This window comes from Sinocyclocheilus grahami, unplaced genomic scaffold (genome assembly GCF_001515645.1).
Source record: "Sinocyclocheilus grahami isolate Dianchi unplaced genomic scaffold, SAMN03320097.WGS_v1.1 scaffold308.1, whole genome shotgun sequence".
NCBI classification, from domain to species: domain Eukaryota; kingdom Metazoa; phylum Chordata; class Actinopteri; order Cypriniformes; family Cyprinidae; genus Sinocyclocheilus; species Sinocyclocheilus grahami.
In genome coordinates, this window is record NW_015505487.1 from 994,761 (window position 1) to 1,013,910 (window position 19,150).

Consider the following 19,150-nt stretch of genomic DNA (forward strand, 5'->3'; position numbering starts at 1 on the left):
TTGCCAGAGGGGGAAACATTGTGTAACTAAAGGTTGAACACATCCTCGGCCAAGCTCTAATGAAGTTTTGAGGGAAGCAGTAGTTCCACTCAGTGCTTTTGTTTCTATAATGAGTCCTAGTATGCAGCTGTGAAGTGTCTAATGGGCATTTTTGGTGAAAATACACCATAAACAGATGAGATAAATAGGGTGTGATATTCCTCCCTGCTTGTTCTGTGAAATATTCCCATAGTGGTGTAAAATAACAATGATGTTTAGATTCGTTTGGATCTTAAAATCACAGTCTGGCACATAGATTTTTTATTTTCAATAAAATCATATTTATGTAGTTCTTTACATAATTTATAGCATATTAGAATGTTGTTGTAGTATGTTTATTTAAATAAAAACATATTAGTATGTTTTTAGTTGGACGTTTCTGCTATTTCTATTATTTCTGCAAATAACTTTTTTTTAACGTTTTAAATAAAATGTGAGTGTTGCTTGCTTGCTTGTTGCTAGATTGTTGCTGTGTGATTTCTAGGGCATTCTAGGTAGCTGCCAGGTTGTTGCATTGTAGTTGCTAGAATGTTTGGTGCTAATGTTTAATTTTTAATTCAAATTTAAATGTAAAATCATTGCATCCAAGCTTTCTATTCATCATAAAATCCTGAAAATAAAATGTATCATGGTTTCCACAAAAATATTAAAGGGATAGTTCACCCAAAAATGAAAATTACCCCATGATTTACTTGCCCTCAAGCCATCCTAGGTGTATATGACTTTCTTTTTTCAGATGAATACAATCGGAGTTACATTAAAAAAATGTCCTGGCTCATCCAAACTTTATAATGGCAGTGAATGGTGGTCGAGACTTTGAAGCAAAATAAAGTGCATCCATCCATCATAAAAAGTGCTCCACATGGCTCCGGGGGGTTAATAAAAGCCTTCTGAAGTGAATCAATATGTATGTGTAAGAAAAATATCCATATTTTTTATCCATAAAACATGGGGTAATTTCCATTTTTGGGTGAACAATCCCCTTAAACTGCACAACTGTTTTCAACATGAATTATAATAGGAAATGTTTCTTGAGCAACAAATCAGCTTATTAGAAAAAAATTCATGATTTTTTCATATGACACTGAAGTAATGGCTGCTGAAAATTCAGATTTGCATCACAGGATTAAATTGCATTTTAAAATAGAAAACAGATATTTTAAGTTTGTAATAATATTTCACAATTTTACTGTATCCTTGGTGAGCATGAGAGACTTTTAAACGGTCGTGTAACTGCTGTCACACTAAGTATTTTAACTCCACATCATCAGGCATTGTGAATGTGACTTGGTGGTGAGCGTCAACAATGCTGTTGGGCTAATGTGTATAAATAGACACACTCACATGCATTACATGTTCCCTGAATCACTATGGATTAGTACTAATTATTGGCTCAGATCAATGTGTGTAAACGCCAAACCTTAAATGGCATTTGTGTCCATTATGTTTTAAAACTTTGCCAGGCGTATAATTACAGTCTTTAACTGTTCAAATCCACCACGCAATTTACTGACCTTGTGCAAGTTTATAGTTCAACTCCAGCCTCTGAAATGCCTCATATAAATGATCTTACCATTAATGTGTTCGGCATTATAGTTTATGTGCTTTCCACGAACTAAACATGCTCCCATTTTCTGTAGAATGCAACTTTTTTAATGCCGTAATTACATTTCAGGCAAGGCCTGCAGGCAGCTGACAATTCTATAAATTGTTTTTGGTTTGATATGGTGTTTTTATTTCATATTTTGACTCAGAAATCTTGGCCCTCTGTTTAGCTGTTAAAATAAATTTTTGCAGATGTGGCCTGAATAAACTCTGCGAATGTGGGAAAATTGAAGCTGAATTTTCAGCTTTTCACTCTACTGCATAGGCGGAGGGTGAACCAACTCCAGGGTAAGGCTAAAAGCAGCCAAATGTATTAAACATCATAAACCCGTCTTTTTAGGCAAGAAGCAGACATGGGTGTCATGTAGGCGAAAAAAAGTTTAATGGGACTGAATTTGTATTTAACGTGATTACAATTTAATAAAAATGTTAGAAATTAATAATTATATAACGTTCCACGGTTATTCAAACAGCGAATAAATTATATATAGCCTAGAAAGTGACATTATCACTAAGACTGATCTATCGCGAGTTTAAGCACTCTCAAAAGAACGAAACTATCGTTATAATCACTGAAGCTGTGATTACTTACATTGTACGTACATCTGCGCTTTGTTGTTTATGATGAGAGAATTCGCAAGAGTCCGGAATTCAGTCAGCGAACGCGCGCACTCAACAAAACTGATGAGTTTGAACGATGACTCATCTGAACGCTTCTGATTGGCCATTGCATTCCTAAGCTCAACAGAATTGTGTGTGTGATTGGTTCAAATGCGCAACACTGTAAAAACGCCTAAAATGAAATACGGTGCAACATGAGCAGATTTTAATTTAATGCCGCAATCGACACTGTCTATTCATATTCACTTTGTTAGCAACAGACGTAATAGATTTAATTTATTTGTGCAGGGGCATTTTGCCCCAAGTCCCCGTGGGCTAAGCCTTCCCCACCCTTATACATGCTCCACCTATTACAAATGCACAAAAACTTTTTATACTGAAACATTTTGTTCCCTGGCAGCTTTGTCTTTTTTCAGTTACATTACATTGTCTGATGTTTTTTTTTTTCATTACAATGTGCGTGTTTTGAAGGTTGTGTGTTCTTTTGAAGACTGCATTAAAGAAATGTGAATAATGGCTGGCGTACGCTCTTAGGTTTCCCTTATCTCCTGTAAATGAGCTGTTTTATCTCCATTCACGCTCAGCGTAACAGAGAAGCCCCGGCCATTTCATTTGAAGTCACCTGATCTGAAGGTGTGTGTCCTGCTGTGATGTGACATCAGGTGAAGTGGTGGCTTCCCTCCAGAGACCTACAGCCCTTATGTGAGAACACGCCAATATGGCAGATAACCAGCACATCTCATTAAAGCTTTATAGTCTCTTATACATGCTGTGTCTTTACAGCCGTCACACCCCTGCAACACGTGTCTCTGTTGAACTGTTGTGTCGTTGCTTGACTAACGTTACCCAGCAGGATAATGAGATCCTAGTCTCAAATTTCCTGTTTACACCTGGTATTAAATGGTGGACGTCGCCAAATCTAAACGGGCTCATATTTTGTTGTTGTTTTTTGTTTTTTTTGTATTTTGTTTGTTTGTTTTTTGACCATTATATTTATTTCTTTTTCATATTTGTGTTTGTATATTATAAGCATATTATTTCTGAAGGATCATGTGACACTGAAGACTGCTGAAAATTCAGCTTTGCCATCACAGAAATAAATTTCATTTTAAAATATATTAAATTATTTTATATCTTATATTGTAATAATACTTCCAATATTTTGTTTTTTATTAAATAAGTGCAGCTTTGGCGAGCATAAGGGACTTTTGAACAGTAGTGTAATAATTGTTTTAGGGTTTTTTTTTTTTTTAGAGATGTATCATATATTGTCTAGGGCAGGGGTTCTCAAACCTCTCCATGCAGTACCCCCCAGCACTGCATGTTTTGTATGTCTCCCTATATCTGACACACCACTTCAGGTCTTGCAGTCTCCACTAATGAGCTGATGAGTTGAATCAGGTGTGATAGATGAGGGAGACATACAAAATGTTCAGGGCTGGGGGTGCACCAGGACAGGTTTGAGAACCACTGGTCTAGGGCATCAGAATGCCTGCCAGATATTTGGGTTTTTCCACCTTGAAAACCTCAATTTAAGCCATGTTAACAGGTGTAAACAGCAGTATTTCTCAGATCTTAATACCAGGTGTGTGCAGAGCTTACGTGTGAGGAGATAAGAAAAAAGCTGGAAATAGGAATGTTTCACTGCATTGAGATCTGCAGATGTTTTTGTGAACTTTATGTGTGGTTTAGGAAATTGAGGATCAGTTCCATTAATACTGGCACTAGGTTAAAATGCCTAAAATGTCTGGGTTTTGGCTTTGTTTTCCTAGTGATGTTTTCTCTAGAGGCCTCATACATGATCTGTACATGTATTTGCATCGCTTTGACCATTCTCTGTAGATTCCACCTTCTCGCTTGCCACGATTGGTGGATTACGTACGTTTGGTAAAAATACTTTTCAGTCATTGCCTTTAACAAATATGCTACTAGTATTGTAAAACAGTGCTGCACTGCTACTGAATCTACAGTGCTATAGCAAAATTAAGAGTTTTTAAATGAGCTCTTTAATTTTAAATAAGAACTTTATATTACCAAGAAGTTTCATTTTTGTTTAGTATTTTTGTCTAAAGATTTATGGTTAGGATTAATTATAAGGATGGGTGTTTCTTTAAAAGGACAAAAAAAAAATCAGTAACGCAGTCATTAAGGAACTGAAATCAGAGTCATTCAAGTCCTTGCGATTCCCATCCCTAAGAAAACAGAGCTAATTCTTCTGTATTTTTAAACGTAGTTATTTGGAAGATGGATTACCGGTGGGAGTTCAGATCAATGCATGTTCTGCTAAAAGTCTTCTGATGTATTGAGCTTTGAGTAAGGGGGAAAGTGTGTGTTGTCTTGTTAAATGAAAATGCATATTATAAGCTGGACAAAAACGCTTATCTGTGCTCTAAGATAAAGAACTGAAGAGTGGAAATTGGCTAATAATCAGGCTTTAACATTTGGCATGTTTTTTTTTTCATCAAAGTAAGGTTGGTATTGTGCTTAAAATTATTTTAAAGGCTGAAGTGAAGGGAAAGAGTATGTCATAGTTGCTGTATGACTTCATGTGTTGAGGGAGTTTGTGAGCAGAGGTTTTGTGCCAGGGACCTGTGGCCTCGGAAAAACAACAGCATAATTGGCTGAATCATTTGAAATTGTCAGTGCAAGACCAAATTTGTTGCATGCACAACTACAAGCACATACAGTCGACCATTAGCAGCACCAAACCAAGAATTTCAGATATAATGACTGTTTCCAAACAGGTTTTCTGAACTATGTACCCATCTGCAGTTGTCTGGAAAAACAGATAGTCCTACTAGAAATTAAGCTTTATTTAAAGTGTTTCAGAAGGCTTTCGTATAGGCCTATTAAACTAATCTGTCCTATATTTTTAACACCGAGACACTTTTACAAGATATATTGAAGAGGGATCAGAGCATAAAAAAACCTTTGAGAAATAGAAAAGCAAATACATTTCTGACAGTGATACCCCATCTGAGGCCAGTCTGGTTATTGCATTAGCCAGCCTGTGAAAACCACAAAGTCAAAGCGACATGAGAAAATAGGCTCCCTACAAAATCAACTGTGTACTTTCATTCAACAAGCTGTTACAATGTGTAGGTGTGTATGTCTTCGACAGGTTTCTTGTACAGTACATGAGCGCTGAACGGGAGGATACACAGACAGCTGTAGGGTAATGCACTGATATTGCTGGCAGCTCCTATTTGCAAATATCAGCAGAAAGGCTTACTGGTGCTTATTGCATATGCAAGCCTTTTTTGTTTGCTCGTTCGTGTCCTGCTCTTGTTGCAAAGATATTTTTGCAACATAACTATTAATAAAGCCAGTATGTGTCTGACTATTTACTGAAGAATATCATATACGCTCAGTGGGCTTTGTTCATGAAACACGAACAGAACGAATTTCTGTGTAAACTGTAGAACTATTTAAGGGGTCATAGGATGCTACATGCACTTTTACAAGTACTTTAAACTGAAATGTGTGTTGGCAGTGTGTGTACACAACCACCCTATTATGATAAAAATCCACCCAGTGTTTTTTTTTTTTTAAATCTGGTTAAATGTTTTCCCCTTTCTCAAATCGAGCCGATCTCAGATGCCTGTCTGTGTGACATCACTCAGACAGCCCCCTCCCACAATAGTTTGATTGACAGTAGCGTTTCAGCACAGACTGGACTGGTGTCTTACCTTAGACCCGCCCTGAGTGAGCTGTCATCTGTCCGCCACTGTTTCACCGCTGGAGCAGTTATAGACAAGAATGACTCCTAAGCGATTGAGGTGTTCTGTTGTTGGATCTAATAATGAACATAGCAGTCGTCATTTACTCCTGACATCTGAGCCGCTGAATTCGCAGTGAATTACATTGTTTCTGAAGGGAATGCGCCCCCGATCTACATAAATGCTTCTATGTTTGTGCGAATCATTCATGATCCAGCTTCACCTACAGAAGCAGTGAGTATAATGTTTTGTAATGAATCTTTGCAAATCGCCTTTCCTAATAATGTGCTAATTAGCAAGTTTCACGATGAATGCAGCTAAAGTAAACATTCTCTCTGAGAGCAGCTCGGAAGAGAGGGGCGGGGTCAGCAGAGCTCATTAACATTTAAAGGAAAATGCTACAAAAACGGCTTGATCTGAAAAGAGCTGTTTTTGACAGGGTAAAAAAGGTGTTTTTTACACTGCCATTGAGAAATTTTAACCAAACTATGTTACAGACTTTTCATTAAGACCCTAAAGAATCATATCAACTTATGGAAAATGGGCATCCTATGACCACTTTAAGTAAATTGCAGTATTGGTACAGTTCATGCAAAATTAATGAATTTGTATGTAAATCGTTTGGCAAACCATGCTGGCATAAATTTTTCATAAACTGTAATAATATCTGTGTACACTGCCGTTCAAAATTTTGGGGTCAGTAAGATTTTTCATGATACTTCTATTATAAATAAAAATAATACTAAGGACATTTGTAATGTTACAACTGATTTCTATTTGTATTTCTAAATTAATTACGGTTTCCACAAATATTACGCATTTTCGACACTGATAATAATAAGAAATTATTCTTGAACACCAAATCAGCATATTAGAATGATTTTAATAGTATTTCACAATATTAATGTTTTACTGTAATTTTGGTCAAATAAATCCTGACTTGTTGAACAAACAAAACATTAAAAGAAACTAAACAATCCCCCAATTTTTGAATGGAAAGTGTAACTCAAAGGTCTGTTTGATTTCAGATTTGTTTTTGGAATCAACTTTGATTCCAATTCCAGATTTTTTTCAAATCAATGATTTCCAAGTGTCAGTTCCAAACTTTTAACAACTAGAATTTTACATTTATTCGTGACTCTTTTTGTGTAACATAAAAGACAATATTTTGAAAAATGCCTGTGTGTTTTAATCCAATGTTGTTTGGACCACAACATTCTTCGAAATATCATCTTTTGTGTTTTACGGAAGAAAGAAATGCATACAGTTTTGGAACGATATGAGGGTGATTAAATAATAGCAAAATGAACTTTCACCCTAAAATGTGTGCATATTCACAAAACATAAACATGCTTATAAACCCATTCTTAGTTCAGATGAATTTACAGAGAAATTCATGCTGCTCGTGTTCCATGAATGAGGCCCAGTGATTGCTAGAACTAAGCTGGAAGACACTTGATGTTATAAAGACTGAAATTACAGTCAGAGAGTGGATGTTTTTGTATATATTAAAATGGACGCACACACTTAGCTTGGGAGAAAGTAAATGTATAAATGTCAAGTGCACTTACTCCAGGTCACAGGAGCTGCTAACATTTGCACAGTGCAGAGAAGACAAAACGCCCCGGGTCGTCACATCATTCTCTCCTGTCACTGTCTGCAGCAGCGTCCCGTGTGTCATTATGACTCTCATGCCTGTCACTTGAACAAGCAATCTGTGCTGTTGGTGCGATTGGCATTACGCACCTCATTTTCGCATGGTCTGTCTTTCTCTTTCTTCTATCTTATCATATTTCATGTTTTTCCAGCTCTGGGTCAGATGGTTCAACACACATTCACAAGATCAGAAGTAAACTGCAGACATTTTGTCTTCATGACACAAAAAAGAATCAAAAGAATTTAGACCCCTGTTTAATCACAGCACCTTTACGACATGGTGTTAGCCGCATGCTTTGTTATAGATATTCTTTTGTCTGTCTGTCTGTTTGTGTGTTTGTTTTGATCAAATGTATATATGTATTAACTAGTAAAGTTAATATGTTTCTTTCAATAGAGGCACATCCAATACTGTTCTGTAATCACTGACCTTATAAAACGTCAAGTCCCCCAAATACAGGTTTAAAAAAGGTGTGTTCAGACTGACAGCGATTAATTGATGGTGCTAGTACATTAACAAATACATTTTATTTGTTTATTTAAAAAACATAGTTCTGAAATAAATATTATATATTATATAGTATTTATTTTAAAATAGTCATAATTAAATGTATTTAGAATTATGTATTTATAAATATTTTATGTATTTTTTAAACATTAAAAAACTATATGTGTGTGTGTGAGTGAGTGTTATATATTAGGCCATTAGTATTTTCACCCCAAAAAAAACACAAAATCCGTTTTAGGCCAGTTATTTCTATCTTTTGCTGTAGTGTGTCAGTAGGAAATATCAATTTCATTTCCAAACATTCCTTTTGCCATTGATTGAAATAATCCAGTGAGATTTTTGTATGCACAAGGAATCTGACAGCAGCCAGTGCTCCACACAGAGATCTGATCTCAGCATCATCCAGTGTATCTGGAATGACATGAAGAATCACAAAAAACTGAGACAGACTAAATCCAGAAGAACTGTGACGATGTCTCCAAGACACTTCAAGAAACCTACCTGAAAAACTATGCACAAGTGTACCAAGGGAAAAAAATGCAAAGTGTGGTCACACCAAATGTTGATTTGATTTAGTTAATAGAAGTTAATTGATAAATAAAATCTATTTATGACATTATTTTTGAAAGCATCCATGCTTTACAGCATTTTTACACAAGAGCCTAAAACCTTTCCACTGTAGCTTTGCAGGAAGGTTTCTTTGAAGCATCATTGTCACAGTTCTTCTGGATTTATTCTGTCTCAATTTTTTCTGATTCTTCATGTCATTTCAGATACACTGGATGATGCTGAGATCAGATCTCTGTGTGGAGCACTCCTTGTGCAAACAAAAATCTCGATAGATAGATAGATAGATAGATTAAAATTAATAGATTTTTTAAATGAAATAATTATTTATAAGTAATATTTCTTTATTGTATATTTCTTATTCTTTGTTGTTCTGAGAACAGTCTCTGTCAGTGTGAACGGCCCTTACCTTAGATCTTAGTTATTGAATCATAATGAAAATCCTATTGCTTTAAATGTTTTATCTCATTAATGAAGGACAAAAATGAATACAAAGCAGTGACATTCCTGTAAATCGCTATTTTAAGCCCCTAGAATACCCCAAACTCTGAATAATCTGCAGTAAAAACATCCATGAGCGGTGCTGTCAGAAATCCCTTAAACTTGCAGTTAGTGAATGTGACAGAGTTTCAGCGTTTGGAGAGAAAATCCATCTAAAGGTCTTTTGGGACTTTGTCACTTTTGATGTCATAAAATTGAGAAATTGAGCTCCTAATTCTTAGCAGTCAGATATTCAAAGGGATCCTAATCCCTCATAAGCGCTCTCTCTCTCCCGCTCCATCTCGCTCTGTTTAAGTGTGAAGTAGTCGTTTTCCCTTTAAATCTTCACTTGGAACTAAGGATATGAGTAAACTCTATATTAACGGCCTCAATGAGTGCGGTCCATCGACACCCATTTAGTTTTCTCCATTGAGAATCAATTCCCTCCTGACAAACCGTGTCGGCCTCTATTTCTAAGGTTCTGGAAAATTCGGTCATCTCAATCTAATCGTTACCTTGATTGGAACAGTGCCTGCTATTGAAAGCAAGTTTGAGGTGTGTGTGTGTGTGTGTGTGTGAGATTGTAGTCCATGATGGTAGATTCTAGTGTGAGAAATGAGCCTGATTGGATGGTTCATTTGTTCTCCTTTGTAGAGCCAAGCCGAGGCGCACTACAAAGGCACTAAACATGCCAAGAAGCTCAAAGCACAGGAGTCCACGAAAAATAAGCAGAAAAGTGCAGCCGCCCAGGACAGCGGCGCTAAGACAATCACCACCACCACCACTTCCTCCTGCACTTCAGTCACTGCCAGCTGCTCTGACCAACCAGGTTAATAGCTCCTTTTGTTCTTGCTCCACATCACCTGTCCCGACCTCTTTATCCACTCCTGCCCTCTCCGTGTGTGTTTACTCCCATGCTTTTCTCTCCAGCGCTCTAACCCCCAAACCCTGTTTACGCTCTATCTTTGTGCTTGTGCTTGTGTTTGTGTGTACCGTATGTAGTCATATTTTTCCTCGTAAAAGCCAATTTAGGATGACCGGGGCCATCCAACAAGCTCAAACGTGCTCGTTGCTCGTGTGCCGAGGTAAGGTGCAGCCCTGCTGCGGCAGTAATCACCCATATGCTTTATCATGCTAACAACAGATCACTTTCCTGCAGCTCTGTTTGCTTGTTTCATCATGACCTGCATATTGAGTTTCCTGCACATTATCTTTTTGTCTATTTTTGTGTTGCGTTTAAATGTTTAATTATGGAAAGCGCATGCAGAATTGGAACAGGTCTGATGCGTGCTGGGATGCTGTTGTTTTCTTTCTTTTTCTTCCTCCCTGGCCTTTGATTTGACTGAATTAGATTTGTGTTACATTTCAAAGAACATAATCATTTGATCTTTGCTTCACGCTGTGACCCACTCAATTTCAGGCGCTTGTGTCTGATTAAGAATCGAGACCGGGATGCACCAAGACACATGCGCTACGGGGTGCAAATCCGAGCCAGTGCATACTTTCCGAATTCACTCATTCTCTAGCTGGAGACAGATTTGGGTACGCCTCATTTATTAGGCAGTGGTGGTCATCATTGATATGCAGTGTCTTTGCACAAATCAGGCCATATGAATGTCAGCCTGATTCACAGATGGCTTATGGGTCCTCGCTGTCACACCGTCATAGTAACGTGACGTTGAGCTCGGACCGAGACTCGGGAGGGGGGCTGCTGTTGCCGTCTCTCCCCGAGCCCTGGCAACACACAATGCAGTCAGATTTAGTTTACATGGGAAAACTTCAAGCACTAAATCATTAAAATTGCTAGCTCCAGTGTTTTACATAAGAGCCCGCTTTATGTAATGTTTCAGAACTCTGTGTGTTGGATTATGTGCGCACAGGGTGTGTGTGTGCACACGGTAATTGCGCTGTTGTTGTTGTTGTTGTTGTTGTTGTTTTAAGATCCAAGAAATGTTCCGCACTCACTGACTTTCTCAGAAAAGATAGAGCAAAGTCGTTTCAGCATTGCGGTCGCTGCTTGATCTGCGTCCAAACAACAAATGCCAATTGTTATCTCTGTGGCTCTGTTCCAAAACCTAGGAAGCTGCCTACGTAGGCTGTATTTTAAGGCATTATAGGCACACTCTTGTTCCAAAGGGTAGAGAGTTTTTCTTAGCCAAATTCTAAGTCGGAATTATACACTACCAATTTGAATGGTGACCGTAAAGACAAAATTTCCGTTTCAAATAAATGCTGATCTTTTGAACTTACCGTTTATCATAGAATCCTGTAAAAAAAATAAAATGCATCACCGTTTCCATAAAAATATTAAGCAGCACAACTGTTTTTAACATTAATAATAATAAGAATTGTTTCTTGAGCATTTTGGAATTTTATTTTTGAAAGATCATGTGACACTGATAATGGCTCCTGAAAATTCAGCTTTGCCATCACAGAATAAAATTAAAATGTAAAATTATTAAAATAGAGCACTTTAAAAAATAATAATAATAAAATGTGTTTCACAATATTACTGTTTTTACTGTATTTATTTACTGTAAATAAATGCAGCCTTGGTGAGCAAAAGAAACGTTCAAAAACATTAAAAAAATTACCAACCCCAAACTTTAGAACTATAATGTTTCTGCCGTTTTATTACGAGCTATAATTCAAGATTTGTTTTGTTTTGTTTATTTGTTTGTATGTTTGTTTATTTTATTTTATGCATTTCCTGGGAAACAAACCCATTACCTTGACACGTTACCTTGCTAGCACCATGTTCTAATGTTTGAGCTACTGTTTGACTTATAAATATTCCAAATATAATTCAGTTCAATTAAATGTAATACCTAATACTATTAATTAAAGTTTAATCTAATTAAACATTTACTGTTGTCTTTGTATGCTTTCGATTTTTATGAAGAGTTGCTGCCTACTGTATATTGGGTGTTCCAAACTGGCTTAAGAGGCAGCTGCCTGTGTAAGCAATGAGGACATTAACTAGGTTTTGAAACAGAGCCTATGATTTCTGTTAGTTTTGAAAAGTTTGCCAATAGTTGTACTTTATCTGATCTCTTTTCTTATTCAGCTACAATACGTTCTTTATGACTCATCGCAAAAATATTGAGAACAAGAACAAAGAGGCATATGTCTCCACGTCTACCTACCATGCTTTGGTAGATTTGAAATATAAACTCAAACTTGGATAGAGAAACAAAAATGCAAAAGAGCAGCAGTTCCAGCCTAGAGGTTCAGGTTAGTGTCAGCGGGTGTAATGTCACTGTACAAGGGAACATTAGACTGTTCTGGCTGCTTTGAGTCCTCCGGGAGAGAAAAAAAGCACGAGCAGAGAGTGACATTCATATAAACCAGCGAAGTATTCCCTCAGAGGCCTGTTAGAGAGTGGGTGGAGAGTACAGGCATTCGACATCAAGTGCTTTTAGGGCCTCCCGCGGCATGTAATGCAATGACAAGGGCGTGAGGGTGATGGGCGATCCCGGGGTCACGTCCTATCACATTACAGCATGCCGGACCCGAGCAGTCACTGCGGCGTTATAAGGGAGCCTGACCCTGTGTAGCTCATCTGACATAGAAACTAGAGCGCTTGCCTGCAGTGAAGGGCCTTATCAAACCCAACCACACAAATTGGTTAAGAAAAAATAAATAACAGGAAGGAGTTAAAATATATAAAAAATAATCAAATAATCTATAAAAAATATATATATTTGTGAAGTATAATAATAACTATTATTATTATTATTATTATTACTAGTACAACTACTACAACATGCTTTTAAACCCTCAAGCTTCTATTTTGGTGAAAGGAAGGAAGAAGTTTGAGGTTATGGTTGACTGTTTTAATATGCTTCTTATTAAAAAAAAATAAAATAAATTCATTAAATCTCAAAAGTACATGTGGCATGTAGACTATAGAGCTGAAAAAATGTGTAATAATAATAAAGAAATTATTACTTATTTGAAAAGTGTTAACATGCTTGGATACAGCACTCTTTGAACAGCCAGCTTCTTTGGCAATGAATGATTGTGGCTTAGGGTGTCAATGATTGTCTTCTGGACAACTGTCAGATCAGCAGTCTTCCCCATGATTGTGTAGCCTAGTGAACCAAACTGAGAGACCATTTTGAAGTCTCAGGAAACCTTTGCAGGTGTTTTGAGTTGATTAGCTGATTGGCATGTCACCATATTCTAATTTGTTGAGAATTGGTGGGTTTTTGTTAAATGTGAGCCAAAATCATCACAATTAAAAGAACCAAAGACTTAAACTACTTCAATCTGTGTGCATTGAATTTATTTAATACACAAGTTTCACAATTTGAGTTGAATTACTGAAATAAATGAACTTTTCCACGACATTCTAATTTATTGAGATGCACCTGTAGACTATTTATATTTAAATCCATCTCAGCCTTTTGTGGTTTATTAATCGCACTAGACCATAAAATCAGTTTTCTTATCAATTAATTGTGTAGCCCTAATTTCTGTATTGACGTAGACACTGTTCTTGCTTCTTCACCCAAGTCATCTAATGTAGAAACTAGAGCATGTGCCTTGCAGTGAACGGCCTTATATCAAACCCACAATGCTGGAAAAAATAGACAGGAAGGAGTTGAAAAATGTGCCAGTGCACACAATACAACATGCTGAGCCCTTCACCACTAACTGTCAGATCTGCTCTTTTCTTGTTTCTTTCTCTCTCTCTCATGTTCCCAGAGAAAAGTGAAGAGCCACTGGCTGCGCACAAAGTCCCTGCCTCCCCGCAAGCCTTTGTGCCAGCTCCCGCAGCGCCTGCAGTGGCATTAGTGCCCAACCCTTGCAAGAAGGCACCCGCGCATGCCAGCCCACCCACTGAGCCGACAGGACATGCAGCGGCCCTGAAGAACACCTCCAAACCAGCAGCGCTGCCAACAGCCCCGTTAGAGCCCAGCGCGGAGACCGAGGAGGAGAAAGCCAAGAAGCTCCTGTACTGTTCGCTGTGCAAAGTGGTTGTCAACTCCCTCTCACAGCTGGAGGCACACAACACAGGTCTGCCTCTGCATCGCAATGTCTTTCCCATGGTTATGCGTTCTTCTTTATCATAAATGTTTCATAGAGTGGCCCTCCGGGGTTTGGGAGTGTGGAAATGTACTTGCAGTTAAGACATAAATCAAAACCAGCCTAGCAATGTGAGGATCATCATTGATAATGTATGAAAAACTGGGAACTGTAGACGGGGTTCCCACGGTCATGAAAAATCTGGAGATATTGTGGATATCTCTAGGCAATTTCTAAGCTTGGAAAAGTCATGGAAACTAATCAAATATTAAAAAGTCATGGGCATTTATGTAGTCGATATGCATTTCATCTAGTTATGCTCAGCTTTCAAATATTTCATCTGCAAGAAATTGTTTTTTTTAATGCTTAGAAACATTATCCAGACACACTGCGAGGAATATTTTCAGATGTGTGTGCTGCAGTCAGACTAGTATTAATATATTCATATTTGTCATGCTTTTGATGACATTCACTATATATTTCAATATTTTCATATTTGCTCTGAAATGGCTTAAAATTATTTTTTTCAATCAGAAGAAATGGTATTTCAACCAAACATCCATTTTTGGCAAGTTCATTTAAAAAATGCAAGAAAAATGCTGTAAAATCTTTTTCCCACTGTTTTTTGCTAAGTGAACATTAAAAAGAATTCTATAAGAATGACATACAGTAATAAACAACAATCATTGAATAACATTGAATCAGTCATACAAAAGTCTGTAATTGAAACATACACTAGAGTTCAAAAGTTTGGGGTCGATATTTATTGTTTTTGATAGAGTCTCTTCTGCTCACCAATGCTGCATGTATTTGACCAAAAATACAGAAAAATGTAATATTATGAAATATTATTGCAATTTAAAATAACTGTTTTCTATTTGAATGTATTTTATTCCTGTGATGCAAAGCTGAATCTTCAGCATCATTACTCCAGTCTTCAGTGTCACATGACCCTTTAGAAATCATTTTAGTATGCTAATTTGGTGCTCAAGAAGCATTTATTATTATTATCCATTTTGAAAACAGTTCCTGCTTAATATTTTTGTGAAAACTAGAACTTCAGTATTATTTGATGAGTAGAAACAGCATTCATTTGAAATAGAATACATTTGAATTTTTTTGTAACATTATACATATCTTTACTGTTACTTTTGATTAGTTTAATGGGTCTTTGCAGAATAAAAGTTTAGTTATTATTATCATTTTTCCTCAAAATAAAATCTCACAGACCCCCTAAACTTTTGAACAGTAGTGTCATTTTAAACTGGTTCACTTAAACACAGTTCAACCTGATTCATGGAAATGAATCAAACTCTAATGACTTAAATAACCAGTGTAAGAAATGAACTTCTAACAACCAAAGCCTTACAGTTTGCATTGAATAAACAGATTCATTTCTTTTCCCCTTGTTAAGCCAGAGAAAACATCCTGCTTTGTCTGTTTCATCAGGTTCAAAGCACAAAACAATGCTGGAGGCACGAAACGGAGCTGGACCCATTAAATCGTACCCCAGACCCGGGTCCAAACTCAAAGTTCAGGCCACACAACTTAACAAAGGCTCAGGCTTACAGAACAAAACGTTTCATTGTGAAATCTGTGATGTCCACGTCAACTCAGAAATCCAGCTTAAGCAGGTATTCAGTTCAGTTTGAATGCATCTTTGGTTGCATTTGGCATGATCATTATTTATGCAGTTGACAACTAGACGTAACGCGTACAGTGATGAATAATGAAAGCACTATAAATAGTAATGTGATTCTGTGATCTTACCCAATTTGCATGTTGTACTTCATGTTATGCAGTTTAGGCTTTGATCATTTGGTTCAGTGTTAAGTTTGGTCACAAATGTGTTTCGGTTGCATTACAATGGTAATGAATTCTGTTTTCTTCACAGCATATCTCCAGTAGGCGGCACAAAGACAGAGTGGCAGGCAAACCCACCAAACCCAAATACAGCCCTTACAACAAGCAGCAGCGGAGCTCCGGCTCTCTGGCAGTAATGCATTATTTATGCTCTTCATAATCAAGCGCTTTCATCAAGTGTTACTCGCATCTCAAGTATCAGTGCTGTGAGGAGTTTGTTGTGCACTTTCTAGGCTGACAAATGCCTCTTTGGGATGCTAATGCTTCACAAGGACTCAATGCTCGCTTGGCATTTTTCAAATTATATGCAAAATATGTTTGAAACAACTTACTGTTTGTAGAACAGTTCTCTAAACTCCGCCTCCCTTTACTGTCGCTAGCTCAGACAGGCTTCACAGAATGTCACACAGGAATGATTTTCTTTTCTTTTTTTTCCTTTCTTTTAAGTGTCCCCTGTTCTCGGTTTACAATATTTATAGGTAATTTATATAAATCCCATTTAAAACTATCCAAACTTACACATCCATATCAACTATCCATAGACTTACACTATAGACTTAAGCCCCATTCACACCAAGAACGATAACTATAAAGATAACAATATTAGCGTCCACACAGTGAACGATATCGTCTGTTTATTCTAAGCGCACGTGCGTCTGCCGCTTTCAGTTCTCGAGCTCGTTACAGCAGGATGGATTCTGATTGGCTGTCGTTCTGAAAAAAATCGTTTTGAAAAAGATTCCAACGGTATCGTTTCTCTGTGCCTTTATCGTTATAGTTGTAGTGTGGACTCTGCTATTCTTTAATATTGAGAACGATTTTTAGAACTATATCTTTATCGTTATCTTTATCTTTATAGCTATCGTGCTTGGTGTGAACGGGCCTTTAGACATATTTTCATACTTTACGCATAACAACAACTTTAACTTTTTTTTAATTAATATTATATCAATTATTGTTGTTGTTGTTGTGGCTATTATCAGTAAATAATAATAAGTAATAATTATATAATAATAATAATTATATAGTAATAATAATTCTAATTATAAGCTATAATAATAATTATTATTATAGTAAAATATTTAAACTAAAATTGTGTATTTATAGTTCCAATAAATCTTTTTATTATATGATTATTATTATTATTATTATTATTATTATCATCAGTAAACAATTAAAATAGCTATTAATAATAATAATTATAGCAACAGTAATCAAATAGTAATTATTATTTTCAAAGTATTAAACTATTCATATTGTTCTTTTCACAAATATATGGTATATATTGTAAAAAATGGAATCACTCAGTCTCAGTTTTTAATTACGACTCAGGCTTTTGTGGTTTATTATTCGCACTAGGCCATAAAATCAATTTCCTTTCGATTAATTGTGCAGCACTGCTTTCATTATTGATATACATATCCGCCAAAGTGATTCAGTGATTTGTCTTTTTCCTCCAGGCCAAACTCGCCCTGCAGAACGACTTGGTGAAGCCCATTTCACCGGCGTTCCTCTCCACACCCTTCTGCCCCACCACAGTCCCGTCCATCTCCCTCCACGCTCGTCCCAACACCTCCATCTTTCAGACGGCCTCGCTTCCGCACTCCTTTCTCCGCGCCGCTCCGGGACCGATCCGACCCACCACGGGTTCCATCTTATTTGCACCTTACTGAGCGAGCGCCCACATCGGAGCGGTTGTTTCTCGAACTATGCCACGCTACGGCTGTATGCCGAAGTGCAGATCTTGAAACAGTGGTGTATTTATTAAAACTTTATCCTCAACTGTCCTCACCGTCACGAAACCGTCAAGGAAGGATGTCGTCTTTGTGAGGGCTTTTGCATTCGAAAAAATGTTGAACTGCTTCCTGAAAGACTTGAATTATCATGGTCTTCCTTTTCAACTCAACCAACCAACCAACTCCAGACAAGCACATGTATTGAGGCGCTGTCGGAAACCATCCCAGATCTTACCGTAGGACAGTACGTGTTCATTCAACGGCTTGATGTTGTCAGGGAGCCTGTGATGCAGTTTTTGGCCTGTGTGCTGTCTTGTATGGTGTAGTCAGTAAGCTCAGTCACCAGTACTTCGGTGCCGCCCACTCTTTCCATTTTAACAGGAAACACAGCATTTCTCTTCACACGTGTTCAGGTTCCTCTTTTCGTCATGTAAGTAGATTCAACCTGTTTTCATCATGAAACAAACTGTGTAATAGGAAAACCGTGGGCCTTTCATCTCTCGGTGATATCCTTATTTGTCACGAGACTGTAATCATCTGCAGCTCTCTGATGATGCAATAATGTATAGATCATTGAATATTGATATTCTCCATAGTGTATTTAATGTTTACCTGCCAGGTTGCAATACTAGTTGTATTTTATGAGCTGAAGGAGGCACTAAGAGAACTAGGTACGATATTTGGTACATTATTTTTAGAAATCAAGAGAGAACAAGTTCCATTGACTGAGAATTCTTTATTTGGCTGTGGAATTTCATCGTCCATTGTATAAATGTATGTATGTATGAGAGTCTGTACATAAAGATACTACATTTTGAATAAAATAATATATTTCAATGATTTCTTCATGAATTTATACTGTATATTACTTTTCATGAATCATTATTGCTCATTATTAAATGTTTAGTGAAGTGCATCCATATCACACGAATCAGCTTCATATTTATTTTCAGATACTTTTTTTAATTATGTTGTTTCTACTGTACATTTTTTTGTTGAGTTCATTTATTTGTGCAGGAGATTTGTGTGATAAATTGTATTAAAACAAGTTCACTGTTGTGTAATTTGATTAATTATTTTTTTCCCCCATAGTCCCTAGTCTTTTTCATCTCCTTGATGAATGACACATTCAAATCTGGTTTGCTAATATAAATAACATGTTTGAAAAATACAATTAATGACTCTTCAAATGATGTAGTCAATTGGATGTAATCAGTCAGTGTGGGCCTTTCATATTATGGGCTTCAAATATCTGAGACCACAAGTGAAAATGTTTAGTTTTTTATTCATAATTTTTCAACTTTTATTCATTGCAAATTATTTTA

General features: G+C 36.8%; 1 protein-coding gene across 1 annotated transcript in view; it reads left to right on the forward strand.

Moving 5' to 3' along the window:
• znf385b (zinc finger protein 385B) overlaps positions 1–18,621 on the forward strand; it is a 64,721-nt gene extending 46,100 nt beyond the window's left edge. Inside the window, exons 4-8 of the mRNA XM_016293873.1 lie at positions 9,850–10,024; positions 13,906–14,217; positions 15,676–15,860; positions 16,121–16,222; positions 17,550–18,621. Of these exons, the coding sequence (XP_016149359.1) occupies positions 9,850–10,024; positions 13,906–14,217; positions 15,676–15,860; positions 16,121–16,222; positions 17,550–17,762 (987 nt within the window). The 3' untranslated portion in view covers positions 17,763–18,621. The remainder of the gene's footprint in view (positions 1–9,849; positions 10,025–13,905; positions 14,218–15,675; positions 15,861–16,120; positions 16,223–17,549) is intronic.
• Positions 18,622–19,150: the final 529 nt, after the last annotated feature.